The 27,744-nt window shown below is 38.4% G+C and overlaps 1 protein-coding gene and 1 pseudogene across 1 annotated transcript in view; one reads left to right on the forward strand and one right to left on the reverse strand.

Annotated features, from left to right (window-relative positions):
- Positions 1–12,456, reverse strand: part of TBCD (tubulin folding cofactor D) — a 448,209-nt gene extending 435,753 nt beyond the window's left edge. Inside the window, 2 exon segments of the mRNA XM_044001676.1 lie at positions 11,753–12,000; positions 12,347–12,456. Coding sequence (XP_043857611.1) covers positions 11,753–11,945 — 193 coding nt within the window. The 5' untranslated portion in view covers positions 11,946–12,000; positions 12,347–12,456.
- A 2,674-nt stretch (positions 12,457–15,130) lies between these two features.
- Positions 15,131–15,780, forward strand: LOC122754876 (annotated as a pseudogene).
- Positions 15,781–27,744: the final 11,964 nt, after the last annotated feature.

The following is a 27,744-nucleotide window of genomic DNA, read 5'->3' on the forward strand; positions in this document are numbered from 1 at the left end:
CATGCTTTTGAAATTGTGTTTTATACTTAGTTTTTAAAACAAAGAGAATATTTGTAAAAGCTTTTTATTGGGGAAGCTAGGTGGCACAGTGGATAAAGCACCAGCCCTGGATTCAGGAGGACCTGAGTTCAAATCCGGCCTCAGACACTTGACGTTTACTAGCTGTGTGACCCTGAGCAAGTCACTTAACCCCAATTGCCTCACCAAAAAAAAAAAAAGAAAGAAAGAAAGAAAGCTTTTTATAGTCATGTGATCAAGTTTATATTTTATAATACTCTTATTAATATTAAGTTCATATTCATTTAGATTTCCCTAGTTTGAATTTCATTGTCTTTTATTGTTCCATGTGTATTTTCTTCTATTCATTCGTCTATCGAATTTTGAAACATTGTAAGATGGTTTTGATTTCATAATACAATGTTAATTCTAGGAGTATTGTGCTCCCATATTCTAAGCTGTTTGTTTTTGCTATTTTTTTTCCTCTCAACTGATTATTTGATCAAACTCTTTAAAGCATTTCCCTGGCAAATTGGTTGCCATGGCAAGTGTAAATTGATTCTAGAAGTATTATTTTTGATAAGCATATTCCAAAAGAAAAAAAAAAGAGGGGAACATTTGTAAAAGTTTTCTTTTAAAAAAAAAAAGTTTTCTTTGAGATTATGTTGTGCTTTAATTTGTATTTAACTTGTTCCAATTTTTCACAAAAGTAATTGTATACTAAGTAAAAAAAAAGGTATTCTTTGAAATTGTTGCATAATTGTATATTATATTCTGAGTCAAGGTACATTCACATTTTTTGTGATCATTTATTATCCTCAATTTTTAAATCCATATGAGACTTGGATTATGGGAACTTATCATTTAAGACATTAATTGCCTTTATTATGAGTTATCAGATGCCAGTTGGCCAAGATGCCATCCAATCACAAGAGGAATACATGCAAGAGCAGACATTGAACTGTTACATGAGGGGAAACATGCATGAAGTCAAGGTATGGCCGAGGGAACGGCTTTTGACAAATGTTGAGGTTGGATTCTCTTGGTTTAATATTTTATTTTATTTTTCCCCACAATACTGTACAGATGGCTGGAAGTTTTTATCCCACCCATCTCATTCTTTGCCTGGCTTCCATGCCCCCTCCTATATGCCTGATGCCATGGACATCTCAATCCCATGCATCTGATTAAGTCTGACTCAGTTTCCTCCAATATTCCACCCACCTATTTTAAGCCTGGCATACTGCATGGGCAGTATACATTGCTCAAGTGTGGGAATGCTCATATCCCATCATTATCTCAGGTGTCATGATAAATACACTGCTGAATTTGGCCTTGACATCTGTTACCAATTATATTAGATTTTTAAATTTCTCATAATGGCATGAGGATAATTAGGCAGATGATGCAAAAAGTGATGAAACAAAGATAAAAATTATTTTTAAAAATTAATATTGCAGCAATTGTCTTCTCAATTTACCCTCCATAAGGGGGGACTATAGTAATATTAATTTTAAAGAATGTTTCCATTTTTGTTTTATTACATGTTTCATGTGTAACAACTAATATTCTGAATTCACTTAGACATGTTTTTGAGAACTTTCATTGTTTGATTTGATTATTGACAAAGCTATTTTAAAGCTGTGTTAAGCTCAATTTTGTAGGAAATTTTCCTGGCTGATTACCAGCATCCACACATCAAACCCTGAAAAGACTTCCATTCCACAACTACAACTAGAGGACATCTGAGAAAAGACTTTCAGAGACTTTAAATGAATAGTTTTGTTTTGTTGTTTGTTTTTTTCTTTTTTCTCTTTCTGTTATAATATACACCATCTGTTACATGTACTCTCTGCAGAGGCCCTCCCTTTGCAAGACCTATGTCAAAGCGCGGTTCATGAGGGACTGCCCCTTTGGACAAAACTTTCCTCTCTCCCTTTTCTATATTGTTATTTACATATTGTTAGTTAGCATAGGATATTATTTTTGGTTGTTTCGTTGAGCAAACGCATTTGTTTTTCAAATGAAACAAAAGGGGGGACTGTAATGATTGGAATGATGCCACCTACTGGAGACTTACTTACTGGAAAGTTCTGCCATGAAGTGAAGGTCTTTGAAGGCAAGACCAGGAGTCTTTTCTTTGGTGTCAGGAAGTGACGTTTGCTTGTGGGAGGAAGAAGGGGGGAGCCTGGCACTCTGACTGGGGCTTTTTCCTGAGGACGCTGGTGGAGAAGGGAGCTAGAAATGCGCTCTCCCTTTAATAGATAGGAATCTAGGCCTTTCTCTCTCTCTTTACCAAATTCTTATTCTCCTTAATAAATGTTTACAAGTCTAACTCTTGCTAAAGCTTATAATTTATTGGCGACCACTCATTAGATATTTTAGATAGTTTAGCTAGAATTTTAGCTTTAACAGTTGAGAATAGTCAAGTCATTCAGTTCTTCATCAAACAATATTGCTTCTCTTGGTTCTGCTCACATCATTATATATCAGTTCATACAAGTCTTTCCAGGTCTTTCTGAAATCATCATGCTTGTCGTTTCTTATAGCACAATAATTTTCCATCACCATCATACACCACAGCTTGTTTAGACATTTCCCAATTGATGAGCATTCCTTTGATTTCTAATCAAAATGAAATTTTTTTAAAATGACAACTGAAAGTTGACTTGAGAACTTGACAAACAAGAATTGTAGCATAAGAGCTAAAAGACAGTTCTAAGACAGTATGAGAATTACTAGTTTTCCATACAAAAGTCTGAATACCTCCTATTTTGGATGGCCATCTCAAGGAATTTAGCCAAAAAAAAGTGGGAAGTGATATGATAGCAAGCAGAGATGGATGGATAAAGTGAGGGGTTTTTGAAGATGGAAGAGACATGGACATGTTTGTAGGCAGTGAGAAAACAAAAATAAGTGAGAGTATGCAGATAAGGCAAGGTAAAATCTGCTGTAGAATATGGAACAGAATGGAGATACTTTAGCATACAGAGGTTTGCCTTGGCAAAGATCTAAGTCACTTCATCATGTGAGACTTGGGTGAAATAAATAGGGGAGAAGGTACCTGTGAGATGTGAGCTGAGGAAGAGGAAGCTCTTAGCCATACCCAGGCTATCCTAGGTCTCTAGCACTCTGTCCTAAGATGCCATAGAGGGCCCTGAGATCCATTGCTCTGAACTTCAAACTTGGGGGGGGCGGGGGGGGGGGGGCTTAAACCCAGAGATGGAGATCAAAGTAGAAAACCAGGTCACACAGACTGAAACCAAACAGGGCCAACTACACTATCTAAAAGTACAGAGTGGGGAGGGCCTAGACCTGGACCAATTCAAGAACTATAATTGGAGAGATGAGTAAATCTAAGAAAACACCGTACTAGTACAAAATATTTTTGCAAATCTAATTCCATAACGACTGCAAAAAGGACCTTAAATGAAAAAGAAAAAATTTCCCACAAAGACTACATGAATTCCTAGAAGAAATGAAGCAACAGATTTTTAAAAATGAAATAAGAACTCTGGAAGAAAGAATTGGAAGGACCATGGATAGCTTAGACAAAAAAGCAGTAAAACTCCCTGATAACCAGAATAGGCCAAACAAATCAACAGCTCCATGAGACAACAGGAAATATCAAAACAAAAATCAAAAGACTGAAATGATATAAGAAAATGTAATATATCTGATATAAAAAACTGACACAGAACACAGATCAAGGATCAATAATTTAAGAATACTGTACTCACCGGACATGGTGGCACATACCTGTAGTCCCTGCTACTGGAAAAGCTAAGGCTGGTAGATCATTTATGGGTGGGAGCGCTGAGATGCAGCAAGTCTAAAGGTAATCAGGTATCAACATTAAATCTAGCACTAATAAGATGAGCCCCTAGGATCAAAGGACCACCACAAGGCTGCCTGAGGAAGGACAAACCAGACCAGGATGGAAATGAAACAGGATAAAGTTTCTAGCCTGATGGGCAATGAAATTGGGCCCATGAGTGGCCACTATACTTTCAGCCAAGGTAAGATAGAGAAACTCATCTCAAAAAAATAAAATAAAATCTCTAGACTTCCTGAAAACCATGATTAAAAAAAAACCCAACTGAACACTGTATTTCAAGAAATCATAAATGAAAAGTGCCCAGAACTACCAGAAGCAGAGAGCAAATAGAAGAAAGACTCCACCAATCATCTTCTAAAAGAAAAACTAAAAGGAAAATCCCAGGAATGTCATAGCCAAAATCCTGAGTTCCCAAGTCAGAGAGGAAAAAAAAAATATTTAAAGTAACCAGAAAGAAGCAGTTCAAGTACCAAGGAACCAGTAAGGAACATAAGACCTGGCAGCTTCTACTAAAAACCAAGAGATCTTGGACTACAATATTCCAAAAGGCAAAAGAGAGTAGGCTACAATTTAAAATACTTATTGGAAAACAATTTAAAATAAGTTGCCCTGCAAAGCTTCACATAATTCTACAGGGAAACAAAAGTGGACCTTTAATGGAATAGAGGATCTTAACCATTCCTTATAAAAAGACAAGAGTTGAGTGGGAACTTTGAAATACGAGCCAAAACTTGGAACTATGTCGAAAGGGCTATAGAACTGTGCATACCTTTTGATCCAGCAATACCACTGCTAGGTTTATATCCCAAAGACACCCCCCCCCAAAAAAAAAGACCTATTTGTACAAAAATATTTATAGCAGCTCTTTTTGTGGTAGCTAAGAATTAGAAATCAAAGGAATGCCCATCAATTGGGAAATGGCTAAACAAGCTGTGGTGATGGTGATGGAATTTTATTGTGCTGTAAGAAATGACAGGCAGGATGATTTCAGAAAGGTCTGTAAAGACTTATATGAAATGATGTACAGTGAAGTAAGCAAAACCAAGAGAACATTGTGCACAGAGATAGCAATATTATTTAATGAAGAACAGTGAATGCCTTGACTATTCTCAACAATACAATGATCCAAGACAATACATTTTTCACTTTCTTTCATTTTTTTTCTTTTAATCAAGTTTCCTTGTACAAAATGACAAATATGGTAATGTTTTGTATAATCATACATGTATAACCCATATCTGATTGCTTGCTGTCTTGGGGAAGAGGAAGGAGAGAGAGGGAAGGAGGGATAAAAATTGGAACCCAAAACTATAAATAAAAATGATTATTACATTAAATAAAAAGGAATATGAGCCCCATCCCACCCCCCAAAAAAGAAATAGGAGCCGAGGGAAAACTAGAAAGGTAAATTTATTTGAGCAAATAGGAGCTGAATTAAGACTTCTTATGAGGAAAAGAAACAAGGAAATAAGTATAACTTAAGAGCTTTAATGTATAAAAAGAGCATTGAGGAAGTTAAAAAGGAAAAAAAGGATCTAAAGATGGATTAGGTTTATTCTGAAGGTTTGAAGAAGAGAAAGAGAGGGAAGGGTAAAGGAAGACTATACTCATATAGAAAGGAGAAAAAAAGGGGATGTAATGCTATTTTTCATTTGGGGTATATGAGGATGAATATATAAACATGGAGGAAGAGAAAGGAAGGGAAGGGTAAAGGAAGACTATACACATATAGAAAGGAGAAAAAAGGGGATGTAATGCTATTTTTCATTTGGGGTATATGAAGATGAATATATAAACATGGAGGAAGAGAAAGGAAGGGAGGACATCAGATCAACCTCATTTTTCTCTAAAGTGGAAAAAGGAGGGTTAAATACATATGTACATGTATGCAAAAACAGAAGTATATTAAATTCAACAAGGAAAAAAAGAGGGAGGATAAGACCAGGGAGAGAAACAAACTTCTTGATCCCGAAGGTCCCCTCTTCTAGACTGAAAAGAACTAGAATCTAAGGTGGTACTTTAAAATATCTCTTAGACAATTGGGAAATCACTGAATAAGTTTATGGTCTGTGTATGTTAAAGAATATTGAACTGTAAGAGATGACAAAAAAGACCACTTCAGAGAATCTTAATTAATTCTATGGGGTAAAAAAAAAAAAACAGACCTTTAATGGAAAAAAACTTTCAAATGTTTCTGATAAAAAGATCAGAGTTGTAGTCTAGGAATTGTGAAATGCAAACAGAAAGACACCAGCAAAAATGGAGGAATAGGAACACAGCCCTACTCCATTCATATTTATGCTAATAAAGATTTAAGTATAACTCTAGACTGAGTAGTGAGCTGGAAATATAAGGAAGAGCCATAATAGGTCATCTTTTCAATTACACACACAGGAAAGGGTCTAGGACAAGAACTGTGGACAGAAGTAGGTCATGATTGCAGACTCAGACCCTGAGCCATGGTATTATTAGAGATCATAGCCCTACACATTGGACTGAGAATTGGGATGGAACACTAGTGCTTTGTCTCAGAGAGGGTATCAAGGACTCCATATTCAAAAAAGGGCTTCAGAGCTGTCTCTCGATACCAAGTAGGGTTCACAAACAGCCCCCTACTCATAACAACCCTATTGGTCTGACTCCAAAGCAGGATCAAAGACTGAACTCTCAAGGTCAGAAAAGAGAGACAGTATACTGTGGCTCTGAAACTGCAGAGGCTTCATGCTGCTAGCTGACAGGGTTGGGCCCAGCAACTGTCAACTAAAGGTCCACTCAGAGGTAAGTCTGAAGTTTTGTTGCCTAGATCTAAACCAGAGTATGTCATCTCAAAGGTCTAGGATGCCAGAGATCAGACCACTAAGTGCCTGGTAAAAGTTTGCAGTGACTGGATCCAAGCCACCAATGGTAAACATGAAAAACATAGCACTCATGAACTGAAGAAAATAGTAACAGGACCCCAGATAAGATAAGCCAGGAGAGGGGCGGCTAGGTGGTGCAGCAGATAAAGCACTGGCCCTGGATTCAGGAGTACCTGAGTTCAAATCCAGCCTCAGACACTTAACACTTACTAGCTGTGTGACCCTGGGCAAGTCACTTAACCCCCACTGCCCCGCAAAAAAAAAAAAAAAAGATAAGCCAGGAGTATATCCAAGAACATAACATTCTCTCTAGACATGCAAAGAGTGGCCCTAACATAAAGTTACTATCCAGGAAATAGGGCTGGAGGAATGAGTAAACAAAAAAAGAAAAAGATCTAAAATTGTATGAGGGATATCCAAGAAACCAACTTAAAAGAAGAAAATAACTCCAAAATTCCTATAATTAAAACCTAAACACAGCTTGGCCAGAAGATCAAACAGAATTTCTAGAAAAAAATTTTTAAAGAGGAGTTATTTTTAAGAGTTTAAAATTATATTATTAATGAAAGCACTGGAAGAACAACTAGGGGAAAAAAAGAGCTTTGGAGAAAAAAAAACTAGGATAGAGAATTAATGGATTAGTATAAGAGGTACAAAACCTTTCCCAATAACAGTCCATGAGTCTTTGAAAATTAGAACTGACCAAAGAGAAGTTAATGACTTACATGAGACAAGAAATAAAAGCCAAAAGATTGAAAAAAATGGAAGAAAATTATAAGTATCACATATCAAAATCAATTAACCTGGAAAATATGTCAAAGAAATAATTTAAGAATCATTGGGCTAACTGAAAGTCATTAGCAAAAAAAAAAAAATCATGGATCTCATATTTCAAAAAAAAATAAAAGAAAACAGGTCAGACATATTACAAGAGGACAAAGTAAAAAAAAATTTAAAATAAAAAGAATCCACATATCCCTTCCTAAGAAAAATCTTGAAATGAAAACTTCCCAAAATGTCATGGCCAAAATCTAGATCAAAGAAAAAAATACTGCAAACATCCAGAAACGAAGAGTTTAAGAACCAATAAACCACAGTCAGAATTGCACAAGATTTAACAAGTACAACCATAAAGGAACAGAGTTTTGGATACAATATTCCAAAAGACAAAAGATATAAAACTACAACTAAGAATAACTTAACCAGAAAAACTAAATATATATATATATTTTATAATTAATTTATATTATAAATAAATATATAGCAGAAAAAACGGACCTTTAATGAAATATAGGATTTCCAAGAATTCTTGATAAAAAGACCAGAGCTGCTTAGAAACTTTGAAGTACAAACACGAGAGTCAAGGAAACATAAAAAGGTAAATAACAGTAAATACAATTCAAAGGGACTTTATGATATATGTGTCTTTTTTAGGACATCTCAGTCCAGTGTGTAAGGCTATGATCTCTAATAATATCATGGCTCAGGGTCTGAGTCTGCAATTATGACCAGTTTCTGTTCCATAGTTCTTGTCCTGGACCCTTTCCTGTGTGATTTTAGGTTGAAAAGATGACCTATTAGGGTTCTTCCTAATGTAAGGAGGGATCATAGAGTAAGTAAAATAAGAGAAAAGGCATGGCAGTGGTTTTATTGTTTTGATCATCTTAAAAGAAGAAAGGGAAGGGATGGAGAAGGAAGGAAAAGGGAACTCTCATCTTATTTAAATGGATTTGTCAAGTAGAAGTCTATAGAAATGGGGGAGGGCTGGGGAGAACAGAACTCAGCTAAAGCCTTACTTTCATTTTTCATCCTTCCAGCGGAGGGTAGAACGAACACACACACACACAATCTGATGCAAAAAGAAATTCGACTCATCAGGGAAACAGGAAAAAACAGGGAGATAGAAGTGGGAATAAAAGGTAAGAAAAATTTGTAATCATAAGCAAATAAACTCTTAAAGGAGGGAGGAAGGGAGGGAAGGAGGGAGGGAGGGAGGGAGGGAGGAAGGAAGGAAGGAAGGAAGGAAGGAAGGAAGGAAGGAAGGAAGGAAGGAAGGAAGGAAGGAAGGAAGGAAGGAAGGAAGGAAGGAAGGAAGGATCTGTGACTAGGTCTTGAGTAAGAGGTAGAAAAGAGGGGCAAGCTGATTGCATCAAGCATAGAGTACTTGTGCTGACTATATTTCTCTCCCATAATCCTCTTCTCTGTAAAGAAGAAAAGGAAAAAGTATAAGAGAAAAGGATGGAGGCTTTCCCCTTCCCTCATTCTCTCCCCATACAGAACCTCCAATCGCCCTCTATCTACTGGTTCCTTCCCTGTTACCTATACATGTCCAGATCTCCCCCCTCCTCCTTCCTCATAAAACCTGCAATTGATCCTACAATCCCAAAGCCTTAGACCTATATCTCTCTTCCTTTTCATAGGTAAACTCCTAGAAAAAGTCATCTCTATGCTGATTTACATCTCAACTACTTGTAATCTGGCTTCCAACCCCTCTACTCACCAGAAATTGCTCTCAAAGATTACCAATGTTCTCAATAGCTAAATGAAATACTCTTTTCCTCCTCTTCCTGCTTCTTCCTCCTCTGTGCTTCTCCTATTTTCTCTCTTCCCTTGACTTCAATGACAATGCACTCTCCTAGTTCTCAAACAAGTCAGAGCAATTCTCAGTCTCATTTGTTAGACAGTCATCCCTCTCTTTCCTCCTCTCTCTGAAACTTCTCTTTTTATTTTATCTGACTCCCAAAACTACACATCTAGTCCTAAACTCTCACCATATCTCCAACTAGCTGCTAGATATTCTCCACCAAATGTTGAATCAGTATCTCCACTTCTCCCCAACAGAGCCCCTCATGCTTCTCACCTCACCTCCAAACATCCTTATATCTGTTCTCTAATCACCAAGGCTCCCAATCTCTGAGTCATTTTTGATTCATCCCTCTACATATCATCAATAGTCTGCCAAATCCAATCAATTCTGCCTTTATATCATTTCTTCTATCTCCTTTCTCTTCATTTACATGGCCACCATTACTTCTAACCTAGAGTATGGTAACAGCCTCTTAACTCTACTTCTAGTCTCTCCTTCCTACAAACAATCCTCCACACAAGAGGTGTCAAACACCTCTCCTCTAAAATAGAACCAAATTAAAATGTAATTGGGGGGGGGGAGCAGCTAAGTGGCACAGTGGCCCTGTATTCAGGAGGAGCTGAGTTCAAATTTGGCCTCAGACACTTGACACTTACTAGCTGTGTGACCCTGGGCAAGTCACTTAACCCTCATTGCCCCGCAAAAAAAAACCCAAAAAACTGTAACTGGGAAAAGTTTAACAAATAGATTAAAAAAAATACAATACAATATGATGTTAATTAGTGGTTTTCTAAGTCAATATGCAACCAGCTGAAATTTGTTTCTATCTACACCACTAATGCAAGAATAAGGCTGACCACACAGTGGCCCTCCTTCCCTCCCCTCTTCCCCCCCAAAAAAGGAATGCTAAAGAGTTTGTAAGGTCTTCTGTAAAGAGTGCCCAACCTACCTTTCCAGTCTTAGTTCACATCCCTCTATGTCATACACTCTAAGGTCTAGGGATTCCCCAAATTAGGTATTCCATCTCCTGCCTACAGACTCCATCCTTTTGCTCAAGGATTTCCCCCATGCCTGAAATGATCTCCCTATCCACTCTCAGAACACTAATCTTCCTCCAAGGCTCAGGTGCCATTTCCTCCAAGAAACTTCTCTGGAACTCTCCAATTGTTAATGTATGCTGCTTCCTAAAATTACCTTATGCTTCTTTGAATCAGAGTTGTAGCCTCTCCAACAGAGTAAACGCTCCTTTTCTCTCTCTCTCTCTTTTTTTTTTTTTTTTTTGCGGGGCAATGGGGGTTAAGTGACTTGCCCAGGGTCACACAGCTAGTTAGTGTCAAGTGTCTAAGGCCAGATTTGAACTCGGGTACTCCTAAATCCAAGGCCAGTGCTCTATCTACTGTGCCACCTAGCGGACCCCCATAAATGCTCCTTTTAAGAACAATTTCATTTTTGTCTTTGTATTCCTAGCACCTAGCAAGATGCTAACCACTAAATTAGTATGGAAACGTAAAGTAATGGAAATAATGTAAACACAATGTTCTACTGAATCAAACTGAATAGAAAAATACACAAAATACTAGTCTTTTCACTGTGTATGCCCCTCCCTGCCTTCCATGGCCAGTTAGTAGCAAAATACATCTCCATTTCAGGGCAAAGAAGATTTTTAGGCATAAGTTCAAACCCTCACTCTACCACTTACTATGAGATATTGGGTAAGTCATTTCTGTTCTTTAGCCCTTGGTTTCCTCATTTATAGAAATGATGGGATTAGTCCATATGATTTCTAAGGTTCCTTCTAGTTTAAACATTTATCATTCTAATTAAAACAATATAAGACATTACACAGAGAATCTGGCCATAAAGTAATGAAACCAATTTTCATGTTTGATTTCTGGAACCAGATTTAATATACCATATAATTCAGTGTCCTGCTAACCATCTCCACTATTCCATTTCTGTTAAAACCATTTAAATCCTAGCTCTACAGAAAGCAAGTTAGCATTTATTCTCTTCCTCTCCCTCTATTACATGTCACTGAAGGTATAAGTATTAAAATCAAAATGGGATCCGACTATTTTTCGCATTGCATGCCTGAATTCTTTAAACAACTTCAGAGCAAATGGTAGCAAATGAGATGATCATAGGCATCTCAGTCATAAACTAAAAGGATTATAAATTTAGAAATGGAAGGGGTACACAGAGATCATCAAATCTTCATTTTACAGAGGAGGAAATGTAGTCGAGAGAGATTGTGATATTTCCAAGGTTATACAGGTAGTGAACCCAAGCCTTTTATTTCCAAATCCCACACTGTACCACTACCAAGCTGCCTCCATACAAGCATCCCAATAAGTACCACAAAAACTATTTTCAAATCATGGTTGAGCAGTTTTGTTATCATTGCCTCTTTGTAAGAGATCATAAATGCTATCACAAAATGGAAATTCAACTGATATGCCAAAGATCACTTACCTATAAACTTTTCAATTGTAACTTCACGAGTTATCAAATCACCATATACATATTTCAGGTTATCAATTAGTCCTTTTGCCTCCTGGCTCTCACTGAACGTTTCCAATACATTGGTAATGGCAATGACATCCGATTCCAAGTTTACCCCTTCTTCTTGATCAGTACCATCTCCATTCAACTCATTTAAAGGCATTGCGGCCGAGGTGGTAGGGAAGTGGATAAGAAAATCTGGAAAAGCTGTCAGCACACTAGAATTTAAAATGTAAAAAACAAAAAAAAACCCAGCATTTGTGAGTCGGTGCCAGGCGTAGCTTCGCACACGATCCTGCCACAACCCTCTCCCTCCACGCCCCGCAACACACAACCATGACCCCAAAGATGTTACAGGCAGCATTCCTCCCTGGACATGGGGAACAGGGGAGACCAGGAAGGGAAGAGGCATTACTAGAACTGACTCTCCAGACACTAGCCAAGGACCAACCCGGCTCCAGCCCGATCCTTTCAAAGCAAGAGAGCAGCATTTGCTCCTCCCCCACCCAACCCGACTCCCACCCCAACCCTCCATCTCGCTCTGTCTCGCCCCTCTCCACTTGCCAGCACACCGTAAAACCGGAGACAGATCAGTGGATTTCGCCCCTCGCTGGTTCTCTCCAACTTGCTCTCGCGGAGCCGGGCACTAAGTCTCCAAACATTCACTTCCAGATTCAGAGGCTGACCTCAGTTCCGCTACGGAACGCGCAAGGAGACAAAAGAGGGCAGGGCCGCGTGGGTGGGGCCTGGCGTGTGGCTGAATCCATTGGTATTTTGGCCACTGTACAGTTATTTATAAGAAAAGTCGGCCCCTTCGTCAAATTTATTTTTGTGCCTCCTCCTCTCCCTACACCATTCCTAGTTTGTGCCTGAAATGTACTCCTCTATTGGACAACTTTAACATTTTTTTTAAATATTCCCACCACATGCCACCCATAGGGCTGAGGGTTGTTTTCCGTTTCTGTTGGTGGTGATGAAGCAGTTATGGGCCAGAGTCCCTCATTTTTCTTAGCCTTGCTTCCCGTCTAAAAGACTTCTCGAATGCCAAAGGTAGAAGGGGCCTAAAAACCACCCTGTCCAACCCACTTATCACTTGACAAATGATAAAACTGAGACACGGAAAGAAAATAGTTTGCCTAGAGTTAGACTGGTACTTAATGATCAACCTAGGTCTAGAATTTGAGTCTCCTGGCTTGTAATTCAAGACTTTTGCTTCCAAATGATGCTGTTGGCAGAAAGCAGGGACTATTCAGTTCCAAGACTCAAGGATGAAAAGTCGAGAGCTTTCAGGAGTACAAGAGTTCAAATCCGGTCTCAGACACTTAACACTTACTAGCTGTGTGACCCTGGGCAAGTCCCTTAACCCCAATTGCCTCCCCCCTCCCCCCAAAAAACCACACAGGACCCTTTTTTTTTTTTGCAGTGCAATGAGGGTTAAATGACTTGCCCAGGGTCACACAGCTAGTAAGTGTCAAGTGTCTGAGGCTGGATTTGAACTCAGATCCTCCTGAATCCAGGGCCAGTGCTCTATCCACTGCACCACCTAGCTGCCTCTGTGGTGTACATTTCTAAAAGAACTTGTTAAATATTTACCAGCACGCCGATGGATTAGTATCCACATTTTATATGTACAAAAAAGAGGCACTAGGCAAATAAGATGTAGAGCCTAAAGAAACTCAGAGATCATTTACACCAATTACCTCATTTTACAGATGAGGCCAAGAAATGTAAAGTGAATTGATAATAGTCACACAGCAATCATCAAAGCTGGCACTCAAACCCAAGTTGTCTGATTTAAAATCCTGTACTTTTTTTGCTACACTAGGCTATTCTTTCTTTCTCTATTACCATTGTCCCTGTTCTCTGCATATTTAAAATCTAATTAGAAAAATGAGATATGTACAAAATTACAGTAATGCTTCATATTTATTTCCCCCAAGTATTATTAAAAGATTATTTCCAGCATGATTATTACAATAATAATCCAATCAATTATTGTGATTAATTCACCAGAACAGTGCTAGATACATAGGAGACATTCAATAATGGACTAATTCCTTAAGCACCCCCAGTGAATCCAGGTTTAGCTTATTGTTGTTTCATTAGAAGCACCAAAGCAAATGTGTGAAAACTAAGGGAAAAATCAAATTAAAGCCACAATTGATATGACAATACATACACTAGTTATCATCATCATCATCAATAGTATCTACTGTCTATATAGCACTTTACAAATATTATCCCATTTCTTTTGCACAACAACCCTGAGAGGTGAGTGCTATTATTATCTCCATTTTACAGATGAAGAAACTGAGGCAGAAAGAAATCAAGTGATTTGCCCTGGTTCACATAGCTAGTTTATTATCTATGACTAAGTGGTGGAGTGAATAAAGTGCTGGGTCCAGAGTCAGAAAGACCAGAGTTCAAAGAGCCTTAGACACTAACTACCTCTGTGACTTTGGACAAGTCACTTTACTTGTCTGTCTCAGTTTCCTCATCTGTAAAGTGGGCATAGTAACAGCTCCTACCTCCCAGGGTTGTGGTGAGGATTGAATGAGTTATTTGTAAAGTGCCTGGCACATAGTAGATGCTTAATGGTTATTCTCTTCTCCCATTTCCCCTGTGGCAGTATTTAAATTTAGGTTTTTCTTAATCCAGGGCCACCTAGCTATCTCTATAATAATAATAGGACTTATATATCACTTTAAGGTTTGCAAAACACTTGACAAATATCTCATTTTTTCTTTAAAAGAACCTTAAAGATAGATACTATTATTATCCTCATCTTATAGATGAGGAAACTGAGGCTGATAGGATTTAGTCACTTGCCCAAGGTCACACTGCTAATAAGTGTCTAAAGACTGATTTGAACTCAGATCTTCCTGGCTCCATGTCCCAAACTCCAGACTCCAGGTTTGGGCAACAGTGCAGGTGGTTCTGCTTCTGGACCCTTGTCAAGCACTTGGATGTTCCTTTAAAAAAAAAATTATATGTGTCTTGTTTTTACCTGACTTTTATTTTTTTATTTTCCAATTTCTCTCTCTCCTTTCCTTTGCCCATTCCTTATAACAAAGAATAAAAAAAGAAAGTGAGGGGAAAAGAGACATTTCAGCAAAACTGTTCAGTAGTGTCTTTTGTCCATAGTCCCCCACCTCTGCAGAGAAGGTAATATTGTGATTGAAATTCAATAAAGCTTTCCCTGTGGTGAGGTGAGTGCAGTTGGTCCTGCTGCCTCTGTCTCAGTTCTTCGCCCCGCCTAGCTCCGCGCTCTGGCCTGGGCCTGACCAACACCCTTGTTTCCCTTCTCAACTTGCAGACCCAGTCCTAGCTGGCGCGGCCGCCATAGGCAGTTGTCCCGCCCACTGTTATAAGTACTGTAAAAATAAGCCGTATCCAAAGTCCCGTTTCTGCAGGGGAGTTCCTGATGCCAAGATCTGAATCTTCCGCTTTGTGGCTATATGGTGTCAGATGAATATGAGCAGCTGTCATCAGAAGCCTTGGAGGTCACTAGGATCTATGCCAACAAGTACATGGTGAAGAGTTGTGGCAAGAATGGCTTTCATGTCCGGGTGCACTTGCATCCTTTTCATATCATCTGCATCAATAAGATGTTGCCATGTGCTGGGGCTGATAGGCTCCAGACTGGCATGTGAGGCACCTTTGGAAAGCCCCAGGGCACTGTAGCCCATGTACACATCGGCCAAGTTATCATGTCAATTCGAACCAAGGTCCAGAATAAAGAATATGTGATTGAAGCTTTGCAAAGAGCCACGTTCAAGTTCCCTGGCTGACAGAAGATCCAAGTCTCCAAGAGGTGGGGTTTCACCAAGTTCAATGCTGATGAGTTTGAAGATATGATAGCTAAGAAGCCTCTCATTCCTGATGTCTGTGGGGTTAAGTACATCCCCAGCCAGGGCCCCTTGGACAAGTGGTGGGCACTCCATGAGAAATTCATGCTGTGGCATCGACTTTTGGCAGGCTTATGCCTAAATAAATAAACAAGATAACTGCTAAAAAAATTCATTAAGAAGGTAAACTGAGGCAATTCTCCAAGCAAGACAACATTTATTAACAGGCATATTGCATGCCAAGACCCTGAGCACACTTTTATAGGTTTGGGGGAATACAGAACACAGAACAGAGTAGATGACATCATTGGATTGGTTACAAAGATGAGGTTCAAGACAGCTTCCCTAAACTTGTATGGTTATAGGGGAGGTGGTAATCTGGCTATCCTGGCTATCCTGGCATTCTCTGAGACTAGGTGACCTAGGAAGGCATTGGTGGCAATTATCAGAGGCACTCTGCATACTCTGACCGTGTGGACCTTTTTCTTTTCTTTTTCCTTTCTTCTTTCTTTTCTTCTTCCTTTCTTTTTTCTCCCCCTTTTCTTCATCTAACAAGTCAATCAACTGACAGTTTATTAAGACCCTACTATGTTCCAGGCACTATGGGGATACAAAGACAAAAGTAGAACAGTTGACTTCTGGAGGTGGAGCCAAGATGACTGAGTGAAACCAGGAAGCTGCCTGAGCTCTCCCAAATTTCTCTCAGAAACAACATTAAATTAAGCCTCTCAACAGATTGTGGAGCTGCAAAACCTGCAAAAAATACTGGAGTGAAACAATCTTCTGACTTAACCTAAAAGATCTTCAGGAAAGGTCTGTCTCATCAGGGTAAAAGGAGAGCACAGCTCAGCACAGAGGGTCTCTGGGCAAGCCACCAAAAGACTCTTAGTCATAGCACAGATCAGCAGCTGAGGAGCCAAGGTCCTAGCTCAGCAAGCTAGTGGCACAACAGGCCAGTTTTGAGGCCTTCAGCCCCAATGCAGAAGGCAATCTGCCAGATGTGGTATTGGCTATACAACAGACCCAACTAGGCTGGGCCACTCCAGTGCAGTGAGCAACCTGCAAGCTGCTGATACCTCAGAGCAGAAAGTTGAGGACCCAGCCCCTGGCCCCCAGCAAAAGAAGTTTGAGACAGTGCATGTTGTACACCAGGAGCAGAACTCAACCTTAAAAGGCACAAAAGAGGCTAAAATATGAATAAGAAACAAAAAAGAAGCCTCACCATTGACAATTACTATGATGAAAAGGAAGATCAAAATATAAACTCAGAGGTCAACAATGATAAAACCCCTACATGTGAAGCCTTAGAGGGGAAGAAGAATTGGTGAGACAAAGAGCCCTCTTGGAAGAACTCAAAAAGGATTTTATAAACCAAATAAGAGAGGTAGAAGAAAAATTGGGAAAAGAAATGAGAGTTATGCAAGAGAAAGTCAATAGCTTGGAAAAAGAAAATAATGCCTTAAAAAATACAATTGGGGGCAGCTAGGTGGCGCAGTGGATAGAGCACCAGCCCTGGAGTCAGGAGTACCTGAGTTCAAATCCAGCCTCAGACACTTAACACTTACTAGCTGTGTGACCCTGGGCAAGTCACTTAACCCCAACTGCCTCACTAAAAAAAATATATATAATTGGACAAATGGAAAAGGAGGTACAAAAGTTGACTGGGGAAAATAATTCCTTAAGAATTAGAAGTGGGCAGATGGAAGCTAATGACTCAATGAGACAACAGAAAGAAGTAAAGCAGAATCAAAAGAATATAAAATTAGAAGAAAATGTAAAATACCTCTTTAGAAAAACAACAGACTTAGAAAATAGATGGGAGGGACAACCTATGAATAATTGCACTACCTAAGGACCATGATCAAAAAAAGAGCCTAGACAGCATATTTCATGATATTATTAAAGAGAACTGCCCCAATGTCTTACAACCAGAAGAAAAAGTAGTCATTGAAATAATCCGCCTCTGGAAAGAGACCTAAAAAGGAAAACTCCAAGGAATATCTTAGCTAAATTCCAAAATTATCAAGTAAAGGAGAAAATATTGCAAGCAACCAGAAGGAAACAATTTAAATATCAAGAAACAACTATCAGAATTAAACAGGACCAGGGCAGCTAGGTGGCACAGTGGATAGAGCACTGGTCCTGGATTCAGGAGGACCTGAGTTCAAATCCAGCCTCAGACACTTGACACTTACTAGCTGTGTGACCCTAGGCAAGTCACTTAACTCCAATTGCCTCACCAAAAAAAAAAAAAAAAGAATTAAACAGGACCTGGCAGCTTCAACATTAAAGGATCAAAGGGCTTGGAATATGATATTCCACAGGACAAAGGAACTGGGATTACAACCAAGAATGTACTACCCAGAAAAAATAATCGAAATCTTTCAGGGGAAAAGATGAGCATTCAATGAAATAGGGGACTTAAAAAATTTCCTAATGAAAAGCCCAGAACTGAACTGAAAATTCAATCTACAAATACAAAACCCAAGAGATGCATGAAAAGGTAAAAAGGAAAAAAAAGTTACTCAATAAGGTTAAAATGTTTGCATCCCTACTTGGGAAGAAGACATTTATAACTCTGTATCTTTATTAAGGCAGATAGGAGTACACACAGACAGAAGGTGTGGGTATAAGTTGATTTTGACATGATGATATTTTTTAAAAAGCTGAGGTTCAAGGAACAACATGATTGGTTGAAAATTTATTAATGGGAGCTAGCAATGATGCCCCCCTTTTCTCATGAGTCTAAGAAGTGCTCGTTGTCTGAGTGCTAGATACTCAGGGTAAAGCAGTTTCCCAGCGTAAGACAACTTTGGAGAAATTAGGAAAGACCTGATTTTCCAGGATGGTCTTCTGGCCCAATTGAAGTACAGATATCACTGGGCAGATACCACTGAATTAACAAACAAGTCCTCAGGGAAACTATATTGGTGGCCTCAGCTTCAGGACCTTTTTGCCCTAAGGACATTGCCAGGGTCAGGCAGCTGATCAGGAATAGATTGCATCCTCTGCTAGCTGGCACTGGATACAGACACTAGGTGCACTGACTAGATTTGGTCCCAGGCTGTGGCTATGGGTGAGGAGAAACAAGTATACAATAGTGAGTATGGTCACAGAGGGGTGGGGGCCCTGCTGACTATGGTGACTCACAAGGAGAGCAGAGTCCCTGGTATTGATTTCAGGACAGAAGGGTGAGCTAAAGATTGCAGCCAAGAGAGTAAAAGCATTTGAGGTGGCAGCATTACTGGGGGACCTGGTCTCAGCTCAGAGGCAGAGAACAATTCCTGAGGTCACTAATGGACCAAGAGGTGAGCCAGAGGACGAGTGACCATGCCACAGTTGGCCTTGGATTATAAAACATTGGAAAAAACAAGAGACAATAAGATAAGGGAGGATAGAGCTCAGAAAATAGCAACATGAAAAACCTGAAGCCTGATATTATCCCCCACACCTCAGGACAAGAGCCCAACTCTAACATAAAGTTAACAGCCAAGAAATAAGCCTTTTTTAAAAAAAATTGATAAGCCAAAGGGAAAGAACCTGACCATAGATAACTACTATGGTAACAGAGAGCAGGGTTCAAACTCAGAAGAAGACAGTGAAGTCAAAACAGCTAAAGCTTCCTAAAAAATGTACAATAGTAACAAGCCCAAAAAGAGTTATTGGAAGAGCTTTAAAGGGACTTTAAAAATCAAATAAGAGGGCAACTAGGTGGTACAGTGGATAGAGCATTGCCCCTGGATTCAGGAGGACCTGAGTTGAAATCTGGCTTCAGACACTTGACACTTGACACTTACTAAGTGTGTGACCTTGGGCAAGTCACTTAACCCCAATTGCCTCACCAAAAAAAAAAAAAACAAAAAAACAAATAAGAGAGGTTGGGAGGGGGGAGGGAAGGAAAAAAAATAAGTAATTCAAGAAAATCAAGACAAGTATGAAAAAAAAAAAAAGTCAACCAACTAGAAAAAGAAATCCAAAAACTTACAGAAGAAAATAACTCTAAAAATTTTAAATTGGGCAAGGGGAAACTAATGACTTGATAAAACACCAAGAAATAAAACAATATCAAAAGAATGAAAAATAGAAAAGAATGTAAAATATCTCATTATAAAAACAACTGACCTAGAAAACAGATTGAGACAATATAAGAATTGTTGGACTACCTGAAATTTATCATTTTTTTTTAAATCTAGACACTATACTTCAAGAAATTATTAAGAAAAATTGTCCTAGGGACAGCTAGGTGGTACAGTGGATAAAGCACCGGCCCTGGAGTCAGGAGGACCTGAGTTCAAATCTGGCCTCAGACACGTGACACTTACTAGCTGTGTGACCCTGGGCAAGTCATTTAACCCCAATTGTCTCACCAAAAGAAGAAAAAAGAAAAAGAAAAAAGAAAGAAAAATTGCCCTGAAGTTTTAGAACTAGACAGTAAAATATAAATTGAAAAAAATCTACCAATACAACATCTGAAAGAGATCCCAAAATGAATACTCATAGGAATGATATAGCTAAATTTTTAAGTTCCCAGGTAAAGGAGAAAATACTATAAGCAAGTAGACAGAAACAATTTTTTGGTTAGCAGCTTCCAAATTAAAAGACCAAAGGGCATGAAATATTATATTGCAAAGAGCAGAGGATCTAGATTTGCAACCAAGAATGACTTACCCAGAAAAGCTGAGTATAATCCTTCAAGGGGAAAAAGTCGATATTTCATGAATTAAGGGACTTTCAGGTATTCTTTTTTTTTTTAATTTTATTTAATTTTTTTGGTGAGGCAATTGGGGTTAAGTGACTTGCCCAGGGTCACACAGCTTGCGAGTGTCAAGTGTCTGAGGCTGGAATTGAACTCAGGTCCTCCTGACTCCAGGACCGGTACTCTATCCACTGCACCACCTAGATGCCCCGACTTTCAGGTATTCTTGAGGAAAATACCAGAACTGAACAGAAATTTTGTCCTATAAAAATCAGGAGAAACATAATAAAGTAAACATGAAAGACTATTAAAAGGATTTAATGAGGTCAAATTGTTTACTTCTTATATGGGAAAACATTATCTGTCACTCTTAAGAATGTTTTAAAGAGCATACATAGATAAAAGGCATGGGGCTGAGGTACTTATGTTGGGATGATCCTAAAAAATAAAGTAGGCAAAGATAAAATAAAGCTATTATCTCATATGAATGAGGCATAAATGGAAGAACAGTTACAGTGCAGAATAGGAAAGGGTGGAGGTTTAGTAGTGCTAGAACCTTATTCTCATCAGAACTGGGTTCAAGAGGGAATAACATACATCTAGAAGGATATAAATGTCTTCTTAACTTACAGAGAAATGAGAGGGTGAGAGGAGAGGGTATGGGAGTGATTTTTAGAAGGGTGTTATCTTATTCCCCTAGCTCTTACTTCTTAATTTTCACACATTACTTTTTTATTTTATCCACTGTGCCACCTAGCTGCCTCCCAACAATTACTTTCTTAAGTACCAGCCAGTAATCCATTCAGCACTCAGTTACCTTATCCAATTCAATCAGTTTAAACCAGTCTCCAGGTGGGCCCCTGAGTATCTGCTAAATCTCATCTATCACATTCCATTATCTTGACACATTGTCAAAGTCCTTTTTGAGCACCTCTATGGCCTGAGACCAATTCATATTTTTCTTGAAAACTTTAGATATAGGGGCCCTGACGTTGACATCTTCCTCAATCTTCCTTGTCACTGGGGGTCTCCTTTGGTGAGGCCTTCTTGGGACTGGATCTGTGTCAAGGTGACTGGGGTTGGGCTCCACTCCTGTCTCAGCACAGCAGCTCCCTCCTTCTGACCTTCCAAGCCATTCTTGGTTAGAAGATTATTTCAGCACATTCTTCTGTGGGTTTTGCTGCTCCAGGCATTGTCCTATGGCATTATTTGGATGTTTTTGGAGTAATCGTGTCATGAGTTTGAGAGCTTACTGCCTTTCCTCTGCCATCTTGGCTCTGCCCCCTGATTACTGCTTCTTTAATCTGCACTCCTTCTGTGTCCCTCCCTTACCCTTTCCTTTTGCCTTCCTTTTTGCCTTAGAAGAGTGCATAGATTAAGAAAAAGGAGACCCCCAGAACCTCTGAATCAGCTGAAGTGCCAGTGTCATCTGGAACTAAGCTCACAGTCTGGTGAGAGGGCTGAGCCCTTGGAAGGGGGAGACTTCAGGGGTCTATGCTGGTGCTGAGGCAGAACTTGGGTTTTTCACCCCTGCTGTGAAACAGGAAGTAGGCTTGAGTGGCAGTGGTCCAGGTTGGGGAGGGGTACAGGCTTGTCAGAGCTGACAATCACAACACACAAAGCTGGTTGATTAGCAAGTTGGTCTGGGGTCATCTAAGGACCAGGGAACAGACCTGGCAAGTGAAGAACTTGATCCTCCTTCAATCATACCACCTGGGACCTTCTGAAGCTTGGGATAGTGCAGCCTGGAAACAGCACCCCACTTTAAGAAGCTAAAAATCAAATAAAAGAAAGGCAAGATGAGCAGACAGAAAAAGGTGAGGACCATAGAAAGTTTCTTCAGTGACAAGGAAGATTGAGGAAGATGTCAACGTCAGGGCCCCTATAATCTAAAGTTTCCAAGAAAAATATGAATTGGTCTCAGGCCATAGAGGTGCTCAAAAAGGACTTTGACAATGTGCCAAGATAATGGAATGTGATAGATGAGATTTAGCAGATACTCAGGGGCCCACCTGGAGACTGGTTTAAATTGATTGAATTGGATAAGGTAACTGAGTGTTGACTGGATTACTGGCTGGTACTTAAGAAAGTAATTGTTGGGAGGCAGCTAGGTGGCACAGTGGATAAAGCACCAGCCCTGGATTCAGGAGGACCTGAGTTCAAATCTGACCTCAGACACTTGACACTTACCAGCTGTGTGACCCTGGGCAAGTCAATTAACCCCCATTACGCTGCAAAAAAAAAAAAAAGAAGAAAGTAATTGTTCTCAGAAGCTAACAACTTTGAACTTTGACTACCTTCAGGTCCAGTGAAACAATGAATTTGAATGACACTATCCAATCAGCTTGAAGAACATCCCCTTTCTGGGAGGGGAACAGGAAGGAGGAAACAGATGCTGGTGAGAGAGTTCGGCCTCTTTGGCTATGAGACATCAGCATGGTGGCAGAGAACTTCAGAAGTGGGAGATTAGGATTGCTAGGTTATAGGAAATCTGTTCTCAATCTTTCTCTTCCTTTTACTATTTTTCAATAAACCCTTAAAAAACCTAAACTCGTTTATCAGTTATTTTAGTCAGTTTCCCCCCAAAGCTGACAGATTAGAGTCCACATTTAGAATTTTAAATTACACAAAGATAAAGTTAGAGAGGTAGAAGAAAAAATGGAAAGAGAAATGAGGGTGATGCAGGAAAGACATGAGAAAAAGTATGCTTTGATCTGCATTCAGACTACATCACTTCTTTCTCTGGAGGCAGATAGTATTTTCATCATAAGTCCTTTGGAATTGTCTTGGATCATTGTATTGCTGAGAATAGCTGAGTCATTCACAACTGATCATCTTATCATATTACTATTATTGTGTACAATGTTCTCCTGGTTCTGTTCAATTCACTTTGCATCCATTTTTGTGTGTTCCCAGGTTTTTCTGAAACCATCCTATTCATCATTTCTGATAGCATAATTGTATTCCATCACAATCATATGCCACAACTTGTTCAACCCTTCTGCAATTGATGGACATCTCCTCAATTTCCATTTCTTTGCACCACAAAAAGAGATGTTGTAAATATTTATGCACATATAGGTCCTTTTCCCTTTTTTCTTAATCTGTTTGGGATGCAGACATAGTAGTAGTAGTAGTAGTAGTATTGCTTGGGTCAAAGGGTATGCACAGTTTTATAGCTCTTTGGACATAGTTCCAAATTGCTCTTCAGAATGGTTGGATCTTTTCACAACTACACCATTAGTGTCCCAATTTTCCCACATTTGTCATTTTCCTTTTCTGTTATCAATGTGATAGGTGTGAGGTGGTACCTCAAAATTGTTTTGATTTTCATTTCTCAAATCAGTAGTGAAATCACTATTTTACTATACATAGGTTTGATTTCTTCTTCTGAAAACTTCCTTCTATATCCTTCAACCATTTATCAATTGGGGAATGACTCATATTCTTATAAATTTGACTCAGTTCTATTTGAGAGATAAGGTCTTTATCAGAGAAATTTGCTGTAAAATTTTGCCTCCAGTTTTCTGCTTTCCTTCTAATCTTGGCTACATTGGCATGTGTGTGTTTGGGCATGCACACAAACACAAACTTTTTTAACTTAATACAGTCAAAATTACCCATTTTATTTCCTATAATGCTTTTTATCTCTTGTTTGGTCATAAATTCTTTCCTTATCTATAGATCTGACAGGTTAGATATTTCACACTCCCCTAATTTGCTTATGATATTACCCCATATGTCTAAAAATGTACCCATTTTTACCTTATCTTGGTATATAGTGTGAGATGTTGGTCTATACCTAGTTTCTGCCAAATTGCTTTCTAGTTTCCCAGAATTTTTTTTTATCAAATATTGAGTTCTTGTTTCAAAAACTTGGATCTTTGTGTTTATCAAACACAGGATTACTATGGTCTTTTACTGTTGTGTATTGTATACCTAATGTATTCCACTGGTCCACCACTCTATTTCTTAACCAGTACCAGGTTGTTCACTTTCAAGCCCTCCATTCACACTACTACAATGCAAACAGAATCCAGCTTTCCTTTAACTACCCACCTACTCTTCTCTCATCCCTACCCGCCTAAACTTTCTTCTTTCCTTTCATTTTATATCCCCCAGTGGGTTTTGGTTAAAGTCCTTCAAAACTTCCCTTTCCCTATTCCAATCTGATACTTCTCCCATTTGCTTCTACTTGTTTAATTCTGCTAGTCTTTTTTCCCCAATCATATCCAAAACTGTCTACAGGATTAATCTTCTTCCTGGTGAATTTTCCATTATAATTTAGTATAAAGCAACTTCAGTTTTTATTACCTGCCTCGGGGGTTGGCTTAGGACCCCAGGAACTCCAAATTAAAACAGGCCTTCCCTTGGACCTCCCTAAGGTAGAGATTATTATAATGAGATTGATAATCAATTTATCCATACTATAAATATAACTGTCTTTTCTTTCCCTATTGGAGAGATATCTTTTCACTTTTCTGGTTCTTTCCCTGTGGTCACTCACAGTATTGCAACAAAACTTGGGAAACCGAGTCACTGAGTCTTGTAATTCTTTTGGGACAACTCACAATCAATTTGACCCTTAATTCCATCCCACATCAAATCTTTAGCAAGCTTAGACCAAAAGTCACTTAAGTTGGGGCAGCTAGGTAGCACAATGGATAAAGCACCAGTCCTGGATTCAGGAGAACCTGAGTTCAAATTTGGCCTCAGACACTTGACACTTACTAGCTGTGTGACCTTGGGCAAGTCACTTAGCCCTCATTGCCCTCAAGAAAAACAAAACCAAAAACCAAAAACCAAAACCAAAACCAAAAACCAAAAACCAAAACAAACAAACAAAAAAACCCAAAAGTCACTTAATTTAATACAACAGTGCATGCTTTTATCATTCCTAGCTGAACTGGCAGCTTGCCTTGACTCCAGGATTTAAATAATTTGGCTGTTCCAAAAGTTATTTTTTACTTTTACCTGAAATCAAACAAGAGCTGAATGAGCTTTGACCTGATATACCTATTAAAGGTTAGTCTATGATGTTGGGCTTATTAGTCGTGAGGGATTGGTTTTAATATTAGTACAGCCATGTCTCATCTCTTTCTTTCATAGCAAACTTCTCTGATCATGGTAGAACTGTACTGTTATATCACGTGGCATCACTAAGCCCCTATAATGAGATGTAGATAAAGAATTCTATTGCTTTCCTTTTTACTGTTCTAAATTTGTAGGCATTACTTGTTTCAACTTCCTAACATAGGAAACCAGGACAAATCAGTTCTTAGACTTCCCATCTTCTTCCTCATTGGTTTAATAGCTATATATTCATTTAGAAAATGATGTTCCTATAGTATCACATTCTTTCTGAATAATGTAAGGATGAAATATTTCCTCAAAGGAAGGCAGTGATAAAATGTGGGAAAAAAAGTTCATTTTTAATTGAACAGTAAACATTAAACAAATTTAGATTATTTCTATTTGGAGACTAGGATATACATAGTTGGCCTCCAAATGTTTTCCAATAGGTAAAAACATATTTAAAGAATTTATGATATATGTAATTGTATTAGTAATTTTAGAAATGTTGTTGTGCCACTGAAGCAATAACAAAAATCTAAATAAAAGTAGTAATTCTAGATGGTATATTTTTAATTTCATCCTCGAGGTAATAGGGAACTACTGGGGTTCCCTCAGGACCATTTGAATATCCACAGATGAATTTCATACAAATGTCTGAATATAAAGACTTTGAATATATTCTAGTCTATAAATTCTCAAGTTGTATTTAGTGCCGTGTTAGGCACATAGTAGGTACTATATAAATACCTATTTGTTTACCTTCTCCCTTTTACATACAGAATTGCTTTAACAGTTGTAAAGAAACTTTTTCATCTTTTTTTTTTTTCACCTTTGAGGTCTCTCTTCCTCTCTGATATCAAGAGACAGAAGAACCCATTTTTCAAGTCAGGTCCTCAAGGATCTATTTTAAGTTTCTTCCTTTAGTCTATACATACCTATCACATACAGGACTCAGGAGAGGTTGAAAGAATATATGGTATGTGAATATTAAAAATTCCCTTAACTTTTAGATGAGTTATAGGTATACTAGTATGAAATTCTTCCTATAGTCTCAGGTTAACCCAGTAGGATTTACACTGGTTTTTATCACATGAACTAATTACAGGAAGTCCAATGTGATTAGGTTTTGTCAGGTCCTACTAAGTTATAATAAATCTTATCACTAGTAAGTTTGAAAACCATGACTTGGAACCTAGAAAGTGGATCTACTAGAAGAAATACCTCTGCAAATTCACCCAAGGTGTAAAGTAGAAAGGCTCTTCCCACTGTAAGCAGACCAAGCTGCACAATTTGTAGATAATGACCAATGACAGATGCCAATGGCACAGAATCTTTAAGGGAAAATATTTCCCAGAAGCATATGACTTCATCAAGTGGACAGCTAAACCAAAGTTAACAGAATAAAAAAACCTTCTATCAGTGGATATTAAGATGCCATCCCTATTCTTTTTTGTCTTCCTAATTATAAAGTTACATTTATTTTCCTTTTTTGGTTTGTTTTATTTTTGTTTTTGTTTTGTGGGGCAATGAGGGTTAAGTGACTTGCCCAGGGTCACACAGCTAGTTAAGTGTCAAGTGTCTTAGCTCATATTCTAACTCAGGTCCTCCTGAATCCAGGGCCAGTGTTTTATCCACTGCGCCACTGCCCTAATTTTCTTAAGATGTCCTAACCCTTTAGGGAAGTTAAGACCTAGGTGTCTAATTTGAAACAAAAATTAGAAGTTTAAATCCAGTTTCTTCTTGTTCCAATTCCTTGTAAAATTAATGTTAATATTGTTGAAACAATGTCTATGAGTGGAAGCACCTTGGGTCTCGCAAAGATCCTACTCTTGGGGGGCAGCTAAGTGGCACAGTGGATAAAGCACTGGCCTGGATTCAAGAGGACCTGAGTTCAAATATGGCCTCAGACACTTGACACTAGTTGTGTGACCCTGGGCAAATCAATTAATCCTCATTACCTCAGTAAAAAAAAAAAATCCTACTCTTGAAATTCAGGTTTTCAACTCTAAGTGTGAATAATTATGCCAAGTAGCTACTATTATTTAAAATAATATAAATAAACAAAATAATAGGTATATAAATTTTGAATGGTTTTCCAATATTGCTAAGAGGTTTTGTTCAAACTGTTTTTATTATTTTTATGCCTTTTCAGATTTATTGTAGTATAATTTGTAGGTTTGATTGACTGATGTTTACTTGTTAACTACATATTTGTTTCATGAACAATTATAACCTTCTTTGCACTAAGCTGCCTTTCTGCTATATAGATAACTGATTTGCTGTATGATGAATCTTAAATTTTGAGTTAGATGGTCCAAGATAAATGTTTATCTAAGAGAAAG

The sequence above is a fragment of the Dromiciops gliroides genome, chromosome 4 (assembly GCF_019393635.1).
Source record: "Dromiciops gliroides isolate mDroGli1 chromosome 4, mDroGli1.pri, whole genome shotgun sequence".
NCBI lineage: Eukaryota > Metazoa > Chordata > Mammalia > Microbiotheria > Microbiotheriidae > Dromiciops > Dromiciops gliroides.